At 40.2% G+C, this 16,731-nt stretch overlaps 1 protein-coding gene across 1 annotated transcript in view; it reads right to left on the reverse strand.

Annotated features, from left to right (window-relative positions):
• Positions 1-2,111: 2,111 nt before the first annotated feature.
• Positions 2,112-16,731, reverse strand: part of LOC107602690 (adhesion G protein-coupled receptor L1-like) — a 30,344-nt gene continuing 15,724 nt past the window's right edge. Inside the window, exons 11-15 of the mRNA XM_016295260.1 lie at positions 16,102-16,257; positions 15,919-16,015; positions 10,005-10,127; positions 7,892-7,909; positions 2,112-7,582 (exon numbers count right to left, since the gene is read on the reverse strand). Of these exons, the coding sequence (XP_016150746.1) occupies positions 6,696-7,582; positions 7,892-7,909; positions 10,005-10,127; positions 15,919-16,015; positions 16,102-16,257 (1,281 nt within the window). The 3' untranslated portion in view covers positions 2,112-6,695. The remainder of the gene's footprint in view (positions 7,583-7,891; positions 7,910-10,004; positions 10,128-15,918; positions 16,016-16,101; positions 16,258-16,731) is intronic.

A 16,731-nucleotide genomic window follows, 5' to 3' on the forward strand; every position in this document is an offset into this window, starting at 1 on the left:
GCCTATAATAATTGTAATTTTGCTGTCAATCTGAATGAAATGATTTTAATAAAACTGATATTTCCAATGTTGTTGTAAAATGCTGATACTCTTGCACTTAAGATTATTGCATTGCACTGGACTATATGTGACCTTGGACCACAAAACCAGTCATAATAATAGAATAAATAAGCTTTCCATTGATGTATGGTTTGTTAGAATATGACAATATTTGGCCGAGATACAGCTATTTGAAAATCTGGAATCTGAGGGTGCAAAAAAAAACGAAATATTGAGAAAATCACCTTTAAATTTGTCCAAATGAAGTTCTTAGCAATGCATATTACTAATCAAAAATTACGTTTTGATATATTTACTGTAGAAAATTGACAAAATATCTTCATGGAACATGATCTTTACTTAATGTCCTAATGAGCTTTGGCATAAAAGAAAAATCTATAGTTTTGACCCATACAATGTATTTTTGGCTAATATACCCCAGCGACTTAAGGCTGGTTTTGTGCTCCAGGGTCACATATTATTTAGCATAATAAATGTTTAGTCTGAACTAACTATTATACATTTGTATCTTTAATCATATTGCTGTTGCTATCATTTTCCACAATAATCACTCAACCCTGTCCTTTACAGTAATTATACCATGGTTAAAGGAGTTTTAGACACTCTTCTTCATGTAGTGCATGGCCTCTTGTGGCTTATTGCTTTAATTTACAAAGGTTGTGTGTATGAAAAGATTAAAATGACTTCTTTTACAACATAGCCAGCTCATGATAAAGATACTGAATTTATGGATGGTAAAATACGCTCTCAAAATGACTAAATGTGTGGTCACATAAAAAAAAATTTCCACCAATTTCCTGCCTATCTATGATTAACCCAGAGGGGGTGCACGATAAAATGGTACACCATCAAAAAAGATCCACTGTCCAAAGTCAATAGCGTTGTGATGCACAAAGTACCCTTCACACAGAAGTCACTTTTGAAGCATGCACTATTCTGTAGGTCAACACTTTAAATGCGTGTGCAAAATTCCTATTGAAACGATTGGATTTTGCCGGTGAAATTTTGCAAAGGTAAATGTAACCGCACCTTAAAAGACCTAGAAGCACTGTTTGTTTGTAGACAGGTTATGTAGTAACATACTCATCATCATTCAGCTCTCAAGTCAGTGGAAATGTGGGCCAGTTGTAAAATACATTCACACATCCTTTTAACACAAGCACCATTTCAATGGAAAAGGGTCTAAGTAAGCTCTGTCAGGATTGTCCCTAGTTCGGTGGCTGTGGTGGTGTTAAAATGCCTCTGTGTTACAGGAAGGTGTTGATCGCTCAGTGACTGAGGGATCCCAATAAAACATGTCATTTAACTCCAGGGGCTCTCTTTGCCTGTCAGACGTGGTGTGGCCGAGCAGGTGGGGTGCTTTGCCAAGGGCTGATAATTCATGTTGTTTTGACAGCAGTGAATGACTTGTTCATATCTCTCTCACCCTTTTTATTATATCTATCCTACTATCTGGACATCAAGTCAACATGTGGCTCTAAAAGCGACGCTCCTGTGCTAAAGTACGGGATGGCTCGTGATCAGAGGTCACGACTCGGGCTCTCTGGTACCAAGCCCCAGCTGAGGATTGGGTTGACAGCAAGGTGACAGACTGTCAGATCACAGGAGGGCAGACCGGTGCGATGGCACCTATGTGGAGAGGGACAAGAGACGGGTGTCTGGAAAGAGGACCTTTCATAGTTCCTCTCGGTCTCATAGGCCCATTCAGAATCTGCGCTTATGGTAAACTCAAGATTTCTGCAGAATTGGAACACGCGTCAATCACAAAGTTGAAGACATCTCCAGTCTCTTGAGTTCCATTATTAAAGACCCCATGACAGTTTTGAGACGTTTTGTCCACGTCAAGTGGTTTTGTACTCTTAAACATTTAACTTTTAGAAGATACACATTTAAAATGTACTTTCTGTATTGAGAAAACCAACCAAATATTCTGACGACTCATCTTGCACCTGTGGGTATACACAAATTTTTGTCCAATCAAAGAACAGGGGTGCCCAAACCTGTTCCTGGAGATCTACCTTCAGCTCCAACTCTGATCCAACACACCTGAACCAGCTAATTTAGATCTTCAGGAGCACTTGATAATTACAGACGTTGTGTTGTGACGTTACAGTGTGTTGGAGCAGGTTTGGAACTTATATTGGCTTCACGTGCTATCGTAATTATTGTAAATATGAGTTTCCTAATCGTAAATTGGACGTGATCGCCTCTCAAGTCGTATTTACTACTGGGAAATTTTTTAAACATTTTTTATTACCAGAGTTTCCGAGTTGGGCAGGCCATAAACTTTAAACATGTTGGAGGGGACAACCATTGCTGCCGTCTACGATATTCTCAGAACTACATCACTTTGTCTAGTCACTAAAGTAGTATATTTATAGGGTATATATGAAAGATCATTTGAAGCATACTGAATGTCCCATTGTAAACAGTGAAACTAGCATGTATTTCAGCTAAATTCCAGAATTGTCAGCAAACTATCTACCGCAGTGAATGTTTATATGATTGTCAACCAATGGGATTGCTACATTTTATTCTTTCTGACAACAAAGCACTTGAATGGGACAAGCTCATAATCACAACTTCTTAAGTGAGAAATAGGAAATTTATGATCGCATGTAAAGGCAGCAAGTCTACAGTCTGATCTAGAATTTGAATGCTCTTCCCTTTAATTCCATCTGTCATCATGGTTGATGACTGATGTAAACTAAAGGCTATTGGTTATATAAAAATGGTGGATATATCCAGACAGAACTTCTTGTGTCAAAAGGAAATTCAAAATAGGAAAGAAATCTGCATTCGTCAAGCGATTTCAGAGGTTCTTTTCATATTTTGGAAAATTTCATTCAGCTACCTATAAAAGTGTAGCGCTCGGAGCTCAACCGAACACATTTTATCATATTTAAACTCATTCCGCATAAAAATGGGGAAAAAAGCTGGCAGATTCCACCTGGGCCTAGTCATCCGGTGTCTACTCATGCACTCTTTGCCTCTCCATTTGAATGTGAAGACATGAAAACGAGGCCGATATGGAGAGCGGATCAGGGTGACTCCTTTCATATCTAAAGAACAGCGAACACAAGTGCTCTCAAAGAGCGAGAGGGGGGAAAGACAAAGGGAGAAACCCAGAGAGCGGGAGCATGGTGGGTTGACTCCGCTAGATTATAGCTCTTAGTATTATTATGATAATCAGGGGTTGTATGGGGATTTTGGAGGTGGTAGCAGTCCCTCGGAGCAGGCTTTAGTCTAGCAGTTTACTACGGCGCATAATCACTGTCATTATAACCATATTCAACACTGTACTATATTATCCCTTCAGTCCCATGTAAACAAAGCCTTTGACTAACACAACAAATCTTCGCACATTAATGCTCAGCTAGGAAAGCCATGTAGAAAAATTTTGGTGAGCTAAGAACGGTATAGGAGGGGAAATGTGGAAGAAGGGTAGATGGGAAATAAAAACGAGCAAGGGCACAAAAAGGAGAGATGCACAAAACGTGACGCACATTGGACGTCTCCAGGGATGGAGGGAGAGAGGTAAACAGCCTCTCCCGCGGGCCGGTGCAGAAGGGTATAAGGGGGTAAAACAGCAGCGATGTGGTGCCAGGTGGGCAGAGGGCCATGAGTCAGGAGCAGATCTCCTTAGAGGGCATCCTAAGCTCTAAGAGCCAGTTTACAATAGTGTATGACAATACATTCAAACGGTCAAACCTGCTGACCAGTTGAAGCTGGTCCTACTCATCAACATGGAACATTTTTGCAAGAAAAGCAAGTAAAAAAATGTTCAGGTCATTGCTTTAAAGAAAAGCTGATCATACATGCCTCGGGCTAAATATAGGACCGGGTGTACTAACCACAGCACACCGGTGTACATACTGACCCTGTGTCAATCAGTACAAGTTACCATGCAATGGATTGCACACACGTCCCCTTAGAAGACTTACAGGAGTGAGAGATAGAGAAAGAGAGAGTGCAGATGGTGCTTGGATTGAATGATAGGATGTTGATTCGGGATGCACAATGTTCTCCACATTTGACAGTGGGTGCAGCAGACCTTCTCTTAACCAGCTGTAGACTTGTGTAGTTTTGACATCACCTCTTCCTCTGACATTAATCATGGATACTCACCCCTGCTCTCTCTCTTTCTCTATATGGCTATGTTTGGAATGGCATACTAGCTTATTACTTACTGCATAGTATACAGTGTATTTAAAAAACATTAGTGAAATAATGTTCCGAATTCAGCTTATGTTGTTTACCACTCATTCTGGCAAAATTTACTAGGTAATTTGGGAGAAAATGTGCATACTGTGCAAAGAATATATTGTATATACTGCAGCCAGAGTAGTATGCTAGTATGCTTTTTGAAATATAGCGCACTCTCGTGATCCTTACATATGCTTTGTACACAGAATGAAAACCACATTGAATAAATGAATATGTGGATAAATAATCAAAACAGACAAATAAATATTAATAAATAAAACATCAGACATGAAAGACTTAAAGATTGAGCAGAGGGGCGGAGCACTCATGAATACCTCTCTTTTGTTCAATAGGCTATGCAGCTCATTTGCATATGGGGATTCTAAACCACAGAGGCTGTGTCTCATTGGTCAGATGTTCCTGTCGCTCAATAAATGCTAAACCTGTTTTGTTTTGTTTTTTGTTCTAAACCTCAGTTTCCATTGTACCCGACTGGCAAAAAAACAACATTTAAAATACCGTTAACAAAGTCTTTTAGATGGAAGCTTATACTGAGCTCTAATATAGATATAGATTTACTCTGCTTCCTGTTCTTCTAATGCGGGTCCATCTAACCCAGTAAAAATAGCCTCTGAGATACACACTCGCACACATACGTACTCTGGTTCGCAGGCATCCAAATGTTCACGTTCAGACATACACATACAAATTGTAAATCAACTGTCACACCAGGTTCAGAAACAACAGCTGATATTGGTATGTAGAAACAGTCAAATACAATCTAGGGTTTGTGACTGAAACTTTTCCGAATATGCCCCCAAATTTTTTTTTTCACCTAAATATCTTATATTCTATTCATCTAGTCGTCTGATATCTATTACATCTTCCAGATAAAATATAACCAACACTACATTATGGCTGCTGTCAATCAACCCACAATTCACCAGTGCGCCCCTGAGGCACAGTGCATTCCCCTTCCATCCACGTCAAGCGCTTCCTGTCTGGGAATGTTGAAGGTCAAACATTACCAACAATGTAATGGGTTATATTACATAAAAATTGTGCCAGGATTTATCCCGTTTGTATGTAAAATCCTTCTCTTTCTGTCTCTCTGTCTCTCTCTCGCTGTCTCTTGGCAGACAGTTAGATTACCTGGCACCGTGGTGCTCCAGGGCAGGACCGAACGAGGGCCGGAGAGAGCGAAAGAAAGAGAGAGGGATAGACTGGCGTGGTGTTTAGGACACAAACTTTAAAACATCTTTATTTTCGATTTCTGTTGCAGTACAAGAACTGTTTTTCATAGTATTTGATACTTTTTTGTTGCTTTTGTTCTTCTATGTACAGGAGACGAGTAGAGTAAGACTTGCTTTTGCTTTCATGTGGTTCGTATATGTACAGAGGTCGGACTCGAAGAATGGCTGGAGCGGTAGCAAAAAAAATCTTCTAGCCACAATAACACAGGTGATACAGCACGTCCACCTACAACATCCATCAGTGATTCGGAGAGCAGGTTCAGTCCTTAATCCACCCCCCCATCTGTGGATCAGAGACGAAACCCTACAGAGTTTAATTCACAAGAGGTCCCATGGCCGAGAGGCTTCAAACGACCCAGCTGACGATGGGTTGTGTCCTAACGTTCCCCCCCTCGTTCCCAGTCTCTGTGGTTGTTCTATACAGAAGAGTCAGTTCAGAGAGAGAAATAAAGGCAACTCCATTGAGGCAGCTTCCCGCTACCTGTGTCTGAACAATAGTCCTTGTTTTCCTTTTTCATGAGCATATGTTCACACTCTTGATGTTCAGTAACAAGCACTTCTGTGAGTGTGTGCATGTGTATAGATTCCAGTTTGTGTCCTGGCTCAAAAACAGTTATTTTTGGCAACACTGAAGAGCATTCAGAGAGATTTTTGTCACTTGCAGTATATTGGCATAACCCCACATCCTCGCGTAACAGCTCTCATCAAATAATGATGGAGAAAGACAGAGAAAGGAAAGCGAAGGTAAGGAGTTAGGCAAAAATAACATTGTAAAGATATGACTTGAAATAAAACACAGAAATAGAAGCCCGGTGTGAAGTTTGATGATATTTTTGGAGCAGAGTGAGCTGAAGGCAGAGACATCCATTGAGAGAAGGCAAATAGTTGGACTCGCTCTTTCTCTATGTGTGTGCGTGAGGAGGGACGAGAAAATGATGTTGATGAGAAAGCAGAGTGGTTACACAGCACTTCAGAGAGCCTGCTGCCATGGAGACAAACCTCTCTGTCACTCTCCCTGTTTAGGCTTTCCTTACCTCTTACTTCAAAACAAATGAAAGAGCAAAAAGGCAACCAGACATAAGGAGGGCGTCAGAGACAGGAGAGGAGTCCATCAACGCCATCGGCACTTTGCATCAGACCCTGTGGTGCTCTTTCTCCTCCACCTCTTTCTCGTGGTCACAGGCTTGTGACCAGCTGCATCTGTCCATCTCCCTCACTGTGAGGGGGCTCAGGGGCGGGGTGGGCTTCAGTGCTCGGTCTCCTAGGTGGAGCCTGGTAGAAGGTCTGCATGGGGGCTCCGCGGGAGCCTATGGCGGGCCGACCCGAGCTGTAGTACAGCTCCTCCGGAGGCTGGGCCGAGCGTGGAACCACTTCTAGCGGCTCTGGGCTGCTTTCGGGGTAGGGCAAATCTTGCAGGTTGGTGATGCTGGTGTAGAGGGAGTCCCGCGCAGGCGAATCGGGGGCTCCGTTGTGACCCTGGCCTGCTGCGCTTTGGCCGCTGTGGCCCAAACTCTCGGTCAGGTCGGCCGTGTAGCTTTCGGACTCGTCGGGGTCGCTCTGGTAGAGCACGGACTGGGCACGCTGCAGGAGCAGGGGCTCCTCCAGAGCCTTGTAAAGGAGTTCCATGTCTTGCGGCGTGCGCTGACGCGGTTCTCTAGAACGAAAGTCTTCGTCGTCCTCTATGCCTATCGCTGGCTCCGCACCGCCTCTGCCCCGCCCCATTCCCATGTGCCCATGTCCTCTGACCAGGCTGCCACATGTTCTGTCAGCGCCCCCAGCCCCTCCACCGCCTCGTAGATTATTGTGCACAAGTTCTGATATGATCATCTTCTCGAACGCCGCTGCGTCCGAGAGGTTTCTCCGTATGCTGCCGAGAGTTTCTGAACTGCGGGGGTTGAGCAGGGGAGGGGGGCTATCTCCACCTCCGCCTCCCAGGAAGTCACAGCTGCCCCCGGGAGCTCCCGAACCCCCGACACTACGCAGAGAATAGCTGTTGTTGAAGTTCCCGTTCAGAGGTAGCGTCTCCATGCCTCCGTGATCTCGGTTCTTAGACAGTGTGCTCTCTGTTGAGAGAGCAAATGAGAGGTGGTAAGCAAATGAAAAAGGAGGAGGGAGAAGTGAGCACTTCATTACCTATTGTAATCAAGACGGGGATTCACAGCAACAGAATCCGGGATTAAATCAATAATGGGGAACGCAACTTCCATCACAAGATTAATAGGCTTATGGACAGAGGCAAGTTATTACCAGGGACGTAATTGTGTACATAGAAGCACAGGCTTCACTGCACACGTGAAGAGGTTATCATTCTGCAAAATTAGCCTATAAAACACTGAAAATAGCCATAAGCCTGAAAGTGGAAAGAGTCTTACTTGGGTCACGGAAAGTTCCTGTGGATCCATGGTTAGGCCATGTGAGGACAAAGTGAGACAAAAGAAAGACAACAACAGTGATCAATGATATGCTTCTACCTTGGGCTTTACATGAAAACACCTTATTTTTCTTGAACATCGGCATAAACAAATGCCACACTTAGGAACTCTATTGTTAAAATAATGTAATAGCCATAAAGAGACAACAATGGACATCAATGGCGAGAGAGAAAAAAAATTCCACATAGCAGTGCCTCACTTTTAAGTTTAGGAGCGGAACCTCATTCACAATAACGCACTGATTTCAAAATGTTGTTAGCTATTCTATCAGCTATAATCAAATGTAGTTAACTACACTATAATGAATTACTTAAAGTGACAGTTCACCCAAAATGACTATACTATCATGATTTACTCTCACTCATGTTGTTCCAAACCTGTCTGCCATTTAAAACAAAAAGTGACTTGAAATAGTCATAAAGGTTTGGAATAACATGAGAGTTTCATTTTCTTGAGTGGATATTTCTATAATATTTCTATAAACAAAATAAAACTATCAAATTAAATAATTTATCATTTAATCAGTATTATTTTGCGGGGGGTTTGAATGAATATCTCAATTTGGGTAAATTTATACTAAATACAACTTTTTTTGTAATATATTTTCTTAGAATTTACTTTTTTAGACTTCACTAGAATACACGCGAGAGAGAGAGAGAGAGAGAGAGAGAGGACAATTTATGTGAGTGAGTTTTTACTATTCCCTCAGCTTTCCCTCTGAGGTTTACATTAAAAACTGTGACGTCTACTCACTAGATAAAGTATGAAAACAGTGGAACTACTATCGTATAGTTTTGGATCAGTGTCTCATTCTGTGGACTGAGGAGTTTCAGATCAGTATCTCGCTCTTTTAGTCTTAGGAGTTGGGATCTTAGGAACAGCCCTTCATTCTTTGGTTTGGGAAGTTTAGAAACAGAGCTTTATTGTTTGGCTTTGGCACAATCATTATTCGGCGAGAAGTTATTCACACTTCAGTCTCATAAAGTCAAGACAATGTTTATTTCACGCGCCCCTTCACACGCCAGAGATGTTGTGATATTCTTTTAACTCGTCGGCGTGTATTGAACACAGGAGATGCATGTGGCGGCGCAGACCAAGGCGTGCGGGGGTTTAAATATTAATGCCCGGTATGATTTTAATCAACGCTCCTCTGTGCAGAGAGAGAGTAATTAGACATTCTAATGAGACCCTCCTCCTACTTCCTCTCCATAAGCATTCTAAAAATGTCCTCTCAGCCGAGCAGCGCACCATCAGCCTGACACATTACACAGAGAGGGAACGTTTAAAATATTCAACAGAGACGCTGTCTTAAATTTCACCCCACTGACATGGGAATCGCAGCTATCTTTCTCTCTCTTGCTGCCTCTCAATCGGCACACGAATGCGAACGGTACAGCAAGAGAGTGAAGCCTGGGCCGTATGTGTGTGCAGCACGGACACAGCCATGCCGATACTCTGTGTCGAATCTTCAGGGAATGCTCCGCTGTCAGTCACTCAACTTCAGCCCTAGCTTTAATCGATGCTCTGGTCTGTCTTTCCAGCAGGAGGGATTAAAACGCTGGCCAGATGGTCAGCCCCTGTCTACCCCTCTGAATCACACTGACAGACCGACAGGGTGTAAACTCACATGCACAGACCTACACACACACAGCATATGCACTAGAGTGCACTGATCGCAGCACAGGGATACCATCAGTGACACTCACACACTGTGGCAGAAACTGCATGTACAATAATGATAATAAAAAGAAAACCTTCCAGAGGAATCTTTTATCACTCAGAGGACGCTCATTCATAGCTAAAAAGTTAAGAAAAGCTTCTTTTGCATATCAGCTTTGTCTCAGGCTCTTAAGCTACGAAAGTCTTTTACGAAGCCTACGAAATAGCTACCTTTGATCAATAAATTACGACTTTAGGTTGCATTTTGGCAAATTTGAGCACAGTTTGAGATTCAAACAGTTCTGAAACTCTACGTGATAAACAATTAAGTTAATAAAGCAATCTCATTTTTGATTTTTCTTTCCAATACAAAATATGGTCCCCCTACACTTACCAGTAGAGTTGAAGACCCCAGGCGAGGGAGGGGTAAACGTCTCAGCCAGCAGCGTGTTGTAGGGTGAACTTCCTGTACGGGTTTGCAGCACGGGGTTGGTTAGAAGATGGTTCCCCATTGTACCTAAAAAGGAAAAAGAAAATTCTTCACATAAACGTCATTATATTTTGTGACTCTGACTTTCAAATTCCTAGTCTATAAATGTTATTTAAACAGCGAGGAACTAAAGGCCATGTTACAGGTATGTTGTGAATATACATACAGCTAAGAAGTGTTGTTAGACCAACACAATCTCATGGAAATTTTTAACTATTTTACAATTTTGCAAATGTTTACCTTTGTAGCTAATTCGTATTAACCAATATGTATTCTTGGTCACACTTTAGTTTGGGGACCAATTCTCACTATTAACTAACTATTAACTATGACTGTTACCTCAATAAACTCATAATTTGCTGCTTATTAATAGTTAGTAAGGTAGTTGTTAAGTTTAGGTATGGGATAGAATTAAGGGATCTAAAATATGGTCATGCAGAATCAAGCATTAATATGTGCTTTATAAGCTCTAATAAACAGCCAATATGCCAGTAATATACATGAGCAATATCACTCTCGTACTCGAGCGATACCGGCTCTATATCAGCATGATATTGCGTTTATACAACAGTTCGACGGAACATGTGTGTAATTAAACAAGAAACAACGAGGTGCCTAATAAATCCCTCTTTTGTGCGGAACTACTTCCTTCCGCCACGGATTCAAAGCTCAAGTTGACAGTTAAACATACGTCACTTTTAGAATTCGTATCAAGGGCATGTGCTGCTTCAGTTATTAGTGAGAAATAATGAGGTTATAAGAGAGAAACAATGCGGCAAGACGTGCATCCAAATGAGAGAGAGAGAGACCGCGAAGCTAGACGTTTCTTCTTATATTAACTAACGTACTCTACGATTAGCTCAGTGAATAATAAATAAATAAAAAAACATAGTCCCGGCTAGAACAAGCGGAGTGATACAAAATTGTGAAAGGGCGTTCCTGTAGTGATACCAGTACAATATCTCACTGCTCTCAACCAATCAGATTTGAGAACCAGAACGAACTGTTGTATAAATGCTAATAAGCAACTAGTTAATAGTAAGAATTGGTCTTCAAAATAAAGCGTTACCATATTCTTATAATCTAAATTGTACAGTTTCATATGATCTGCTTATGCTCCAGTGGACCCTATGCTTACTTGTTTTCTAAAAATTGGAACGTTAGTTTTTAACAAAATTTTTGTTCAGAAAAGTGACATACATCTGTAAAATAAGATTAATTGCCTGGTTTACAGTGAAATAAAAAGCTGTTTCGCATCAAGCCTGCAACTCTATTGTGTATTTGGTAATATTTTAATAAAGGGACCAATTCTCACTATTAACTAGTTGCTTATTAGCATGCCTATTATTAACATATTGGCTGTTTATTAGTACTTATAAAGCATTTATTCTGCATGACCATATTCTACATCCCTAATCCTACCCAATACCTAAACTTAACAACTGCCTTACTATCTATTAATAAGTAGCAAATTAAGAGTTTATTGAGGCAAAAGTCATAGTTACTGGTTTGTTAATAGTGAGAATTGGACCCTAAAATAAAGTGTGACCGTGTATTTTACCGTGGTTAAAACATTATTGACCACGAGCATACAGGAACTATCAGTTTTAAGAGGAATAATACATCATATGAACACGGATTGGCTACTTGCACTTCACAATAAGGTTAAGCAGAATCTACTCTACAGTGTGTTTATTGTGTTTGACATTTCACAAAAAAAAAAAAATCCCTAATGTCGTTGTGTGGTGTCGTAATGGCTGATTTGATGAAGTGTTTATTTGCAGCGAAGCCGAAATGTATTTGAAGAGTAGTCGTGGAGCGTAATTCCATGCCTCACTGTCAGATGGAGTCATTGGGAGGGAAATGGTAATATTTGCTATTATGTAGTTCCACAGAGCAGCCACTGAAATGTGGGTTCATTTCCCAGTGAAATGTGAACGCTTGCAGTAGACAAATGTGACTCAGAGAAATGGAACATTCAGTATGGCCCATAATGCAGGCGCAGAGCTGCAGCCTGGGGCTTTCAGACAGAAATGGCATGAAATTAAAAAGAGGCCAGTATGACATCGAGTGGACTGAGGCAAAGTGCAACCTTGTGCTCTCGTGCTATCATCTATCAGAGAGGACCGCCTCAAGAATTAATTTTAGACGTGCACTCGCTCACGCTCGCCACACATACTACACGCACTTCTTACCTCTTGCAGGAATGTTCCAAGTTTAATAAAAGTAAAGCTGTGCCAGCAGCATTTGTGGCATAAAATTGATTATCACAGAAAATAATTCCAGCTCATTCCTCATTACAGTCAGACACAATGTAGTAAACACACTGTTAAGCACACCAACAAGAATTAAACATGAGACTAGTGTGACCTATTCAATCTGTCAACTTTGCTGTCACGACCATGTAATGACGCTAAAGCCCCACAGTGCCGTTTAAGCTAAATAAAAGATGAACTAAACATCATCTGACATGAGAAAACCTGTTAAGTTTGTGTAATATGCAATACAGATACCAGATCTGTGAGCACTGTTTTACATGGCGCAAACTCCGCCCACAGAAATTATGTCCGTAGCGCATAACCAAATGTTCATCCACCTAGAAAAGTAGTCCCGCCTGAATAAGAAAGATTTCACTTAATGAATAATGCAAGTGCTTTATAGGAATGGTTCACCCAAAAATGAAAATGTGCTGACAATGTACCTAAGACGTAGATGAGTTAAGAGAGACATTTGGAGAAATGTAACATTATATCACTTGCTCACCAATGAATCCTCTGCAGTGAATGGGTGCCGTCAGAATGAGAGTCCAAACAGCTGATTAAAACATCACAGTAATCTTGAAGTAATCCACTAATCTCCAGTCCATAAATTATTGTCATGTGAAGTGAAAAGCTGCGTGTTTGGACTCTATAAAAATGATTTTTCAAAGTTGTAAATAATACAATAGGAGTACAATTTCAGTCTTTCTACTTCAGAATTTTACTTTCAATTCATTTTTTACCTGCCATTTCTTTGTAATTAATTGCGAAATTCACAAGCAATTTCAGAGCAAACATTTTTTTTGTATTTATTTATTCATTTCATTTTATTTTTTTTGTGTGAAAGAAACAACTCTTTAAACTGTCACTTCTGGCCAAAATACGATTCCATAATTCATAATAAAGCTTTTTCCAGTAAAAATGTTAAAAAAATAAAAGTCAAAAAAGTTAATCTCATATTGTCCTCCACCAACATATTTGTTCTGAATTGCTTTTCAAGTGCTTGATCTGTGCATATTTCTCTCCTGATTCAGATGACAATTTTTTTCACTAGAGAAAGCAATATTTTGGATAGAGTACTTGTATTTTTAGCCAGAAGCAACGGTTTGAAGTTAAACATGTTTTAATGGCGAATTAATTTATTACAAACATGCAATTGATGGACTGGAGTCATGGGGATTACTTGTGGATTATTGTAATGTTTTTATCAGCCGTTTGGACTCTGACGGCACCCATTCACTGCAGAGGATCCACTGGTGAGCAAGAGATGTAATGCTAAATTTCTCAAGGGATGTAAATGCTAAATCTCTTTCGATGGCGAAAAAACAACAACAACAACAAAAAAAGGTATCTACATCTCGGATGGCCTGAGGTTGAGTAATATTTCATTATTGGGGAACATTTCACATGTTTTCAGATTTCTTCTGTTAAACCCTTCAGATTGATGGTACCAATAGTTTCTAAAAAAAGAGAGGACAGAGTCAAAATTATGTTCCGTGTTAATCAACATTAAACCACAAATGCTGTCGATAAAGCTTCACTTGTATTGAACCTTTCAACATTCCTTTAATTCCTGTAAATATTTCACTGGAGTGTCGTGTGTAAAATGTGAGGGGGAATCTAGGCCAGCGGGAGGGAGGTGGAGGTACGACGGCAGTTCTTGGAAGCACAGAAAAGACTTCACACGGCGGTGAAGTGGGAAATGAGAGCGATAGGAGATGAATCTGATAAAGACAGCGGTGTGCACATACACACGCCCTTTCATTACCCTCCATCTCTACTTCTGACTGCCATTCACTCTTGTAACATCCAGAAACTTTTCTCCCGCGGCACAAAACCCTGCCGTTTCCTCTCCCCGGAATCTATTCTTCTCTTTTTTTTGCCGCTATATGGTTTAGATTTGCCTTTCTGTCTCGTACTTTCTCTTCTCTCTCGCCTTGATTAAAGTCCCCGGAAAGCAACAATCGGCGCACTGCAGTGAGGACGCTACTGTCATTCTCCTCAATTAGAGTAATTACCCCCCGTTCATTCGGTGGCTAATCACTTCATTAAAAACAAAATGGATAGAATTAGCATAAAGAGTGGCGGTTGATTTAGCTGCGGCTTCTCTGTCGTCGCCCCCCTCTCCTCCCACAAACATTGATCCCTGGGATGATCAGAACGGTGGTGACGCCACACTCCGGATCCGGTGATGGAAACAGCCTGCCTCTCGCATTCTCTCTCTATTAACTATCACTTAGTCTCCCCTTACAGTCCAAGTGCTGAACATATTAAAAAAGGTCAGATCATGAAGAACCAAATGTCTGTTTGAAAGTTCAGTGTATTATGAACACATGCCTTTTTCTTAAGTCAAAAATGCATTTAAAAAAAGCAAATCTGCAAAAAAAAAAAAGAGTTGTTTTTAGTGACACACTAAAAATTAAATATTTTTTTTTAACTGAAATAAACACAACTCAAAAATGTTCCCTTGGCACTTAACTAAAATATAATCAGTTTAAGTTGAAGTACTAAAATGATCATAACTAAAATTGAAATAAAAATAAATTAAAGCTAATAATATAAATATATATATAAATAAATACTAATTAAAATGACAAAAGCACATGACAAAATTACTAAAACTTAAATTAAAATGAAAGCTAAAAGTATAAAAAATATAAACTATTTCAAAATATTACTCAATGCTATAATAGTACATACATAATACTAATACACTAATGCAATGGTCTATACAATCATGTTCATGTAATGAGGAAGTAAAGATTTTAATTAAACTAATTTAAATATGGGAAAATCAGTTAAAATGACTAAAATGCATTTCAGCATAGATTATTAGTGAATATGTATTCATGTAATGTAGGCTTTGAAAAGAAGCTGTTAATGAAAAAATATAGGCAGAAAAAAATACAATTGATCACGACATCAAAACCCGCAGACTGTTTTTGAGCACAGTTTCTCATCTCACATGTGAAAAGGGTAAAAAATAGCCCATTTCATTCTAAGGTCCAAAGAGATAGAAGAAAATAGTAATGAAAAACTAAATCTGCTGCACAGAAAAAAAACATTACTAATATTATAAGAGAACCCAAAAACTGTATATATACCAAGATGGTTTACTCGTATTAATATGAATGGGAGAAAGTGCAACATGCAATATGGTGAAATTAGTCCCGCCTTATAAATATAAGTGCCAATGGCCGATCGGTAAAGTCACAGAAGCTTTGTTTCCCACAGAGACAGTCATTGTCCTTGACATTTCACATGTGCACTGGCTGGACCGAACTGGAATGCAAGAAACTACATTTATGGGACAGCTTTTACTGCTAATGCTAAAATGTTTAAATGTGAATTGAGCCAGCAGTTTTTGAGAATTCGCCATTTCAAGTAAATATGACTTGTTAGTATTGCATGCCTAAAATAGTTGATAATATGGCCACTGAGTGAACTGATTTTTTGAACGGGACTTCAGTTGAAAAAATGGCCATTTTCTACACAGACACATAGGTGAAGATGGACTCTGGTGCATGCTGGGAAATTTTAAGGCAGAAGGAGGGTCTCACCACGGTTGAGAGTGGGAGTGCTGTTGATGTCTCCAGCCATGAAAGACGACTCTGTCTGCTTTCGCACCGTGTCGTTCCACATACGACGAATTCGACTCTGAAACAGGTGAGCGGGGTGAATTGGTATATGGAATATAACAGCAGTCTATAAATAGCGATGCTGTCGGTGTGCATGTATGTCACCTGTCTGTGTACCGCTGCATGACGTGCCTGGCTGCCAGTGTAGTAGCGGTTGTTGGCACGAAGGGCAGAATTCTTCAGCGATCCATGAGAGCTCGTAGTGGAGGTGCGACTGCAGCAGTAAGAATGACGCAGGCACTTGCTGTACTCCTTATGCACCTAAAACACAAAAAACACATAGCTGTAGCGTCTGGACCAATCAAACACACAATATATATTTTGTTAGCTATATTTAACAAATACTCTGTAACCCCCCTCAGTTAACAAGCCATACGAGGACCTATGGACCCTTCCCCCGAAATGCGTCTTAACACCTCAGAAAGACACCAGGTTCCATGGCAACCACGGCTGATAACACTGGTTTTATTGCTCAAAGGAATGCAAGAGAGAGACTCTCACTGCATTTTCCATAGGAAGAGACACACTGCACAGTAGAAATGGACTTTTCTACTAATTAATTAATAGGAAAACCTTTCTTTGAATGAACACACATATCCTTCAGGTCATTATGTATGTTGTCTTTGATATTTTTAGACAATTTTATGCATGCTTATGATATAACCACTCATTCATGTAACCTTACATATACCATGTTTATTATCTATGAATTCGCCTTCTGATGATCTAAACGAG

Source organism: Sinocyclocheilus grahami, unplaced genomic scaffold, assembly GCF_001515645.1.
Source record: "Sinocyclocheilus grahami isolate Dianchi unplaced genomic scaffold, SAMN03320097.WGS_v1.1 scaffold333.1, whole genome shotgun sequence".
Lineage (NCBI taxonomy): Eukaryota > Metazoa > Chordata > Actinopteri > Cypriniformes > Cyprinidae > Sinocyclocheilus > Sinocyclocheilus grahami.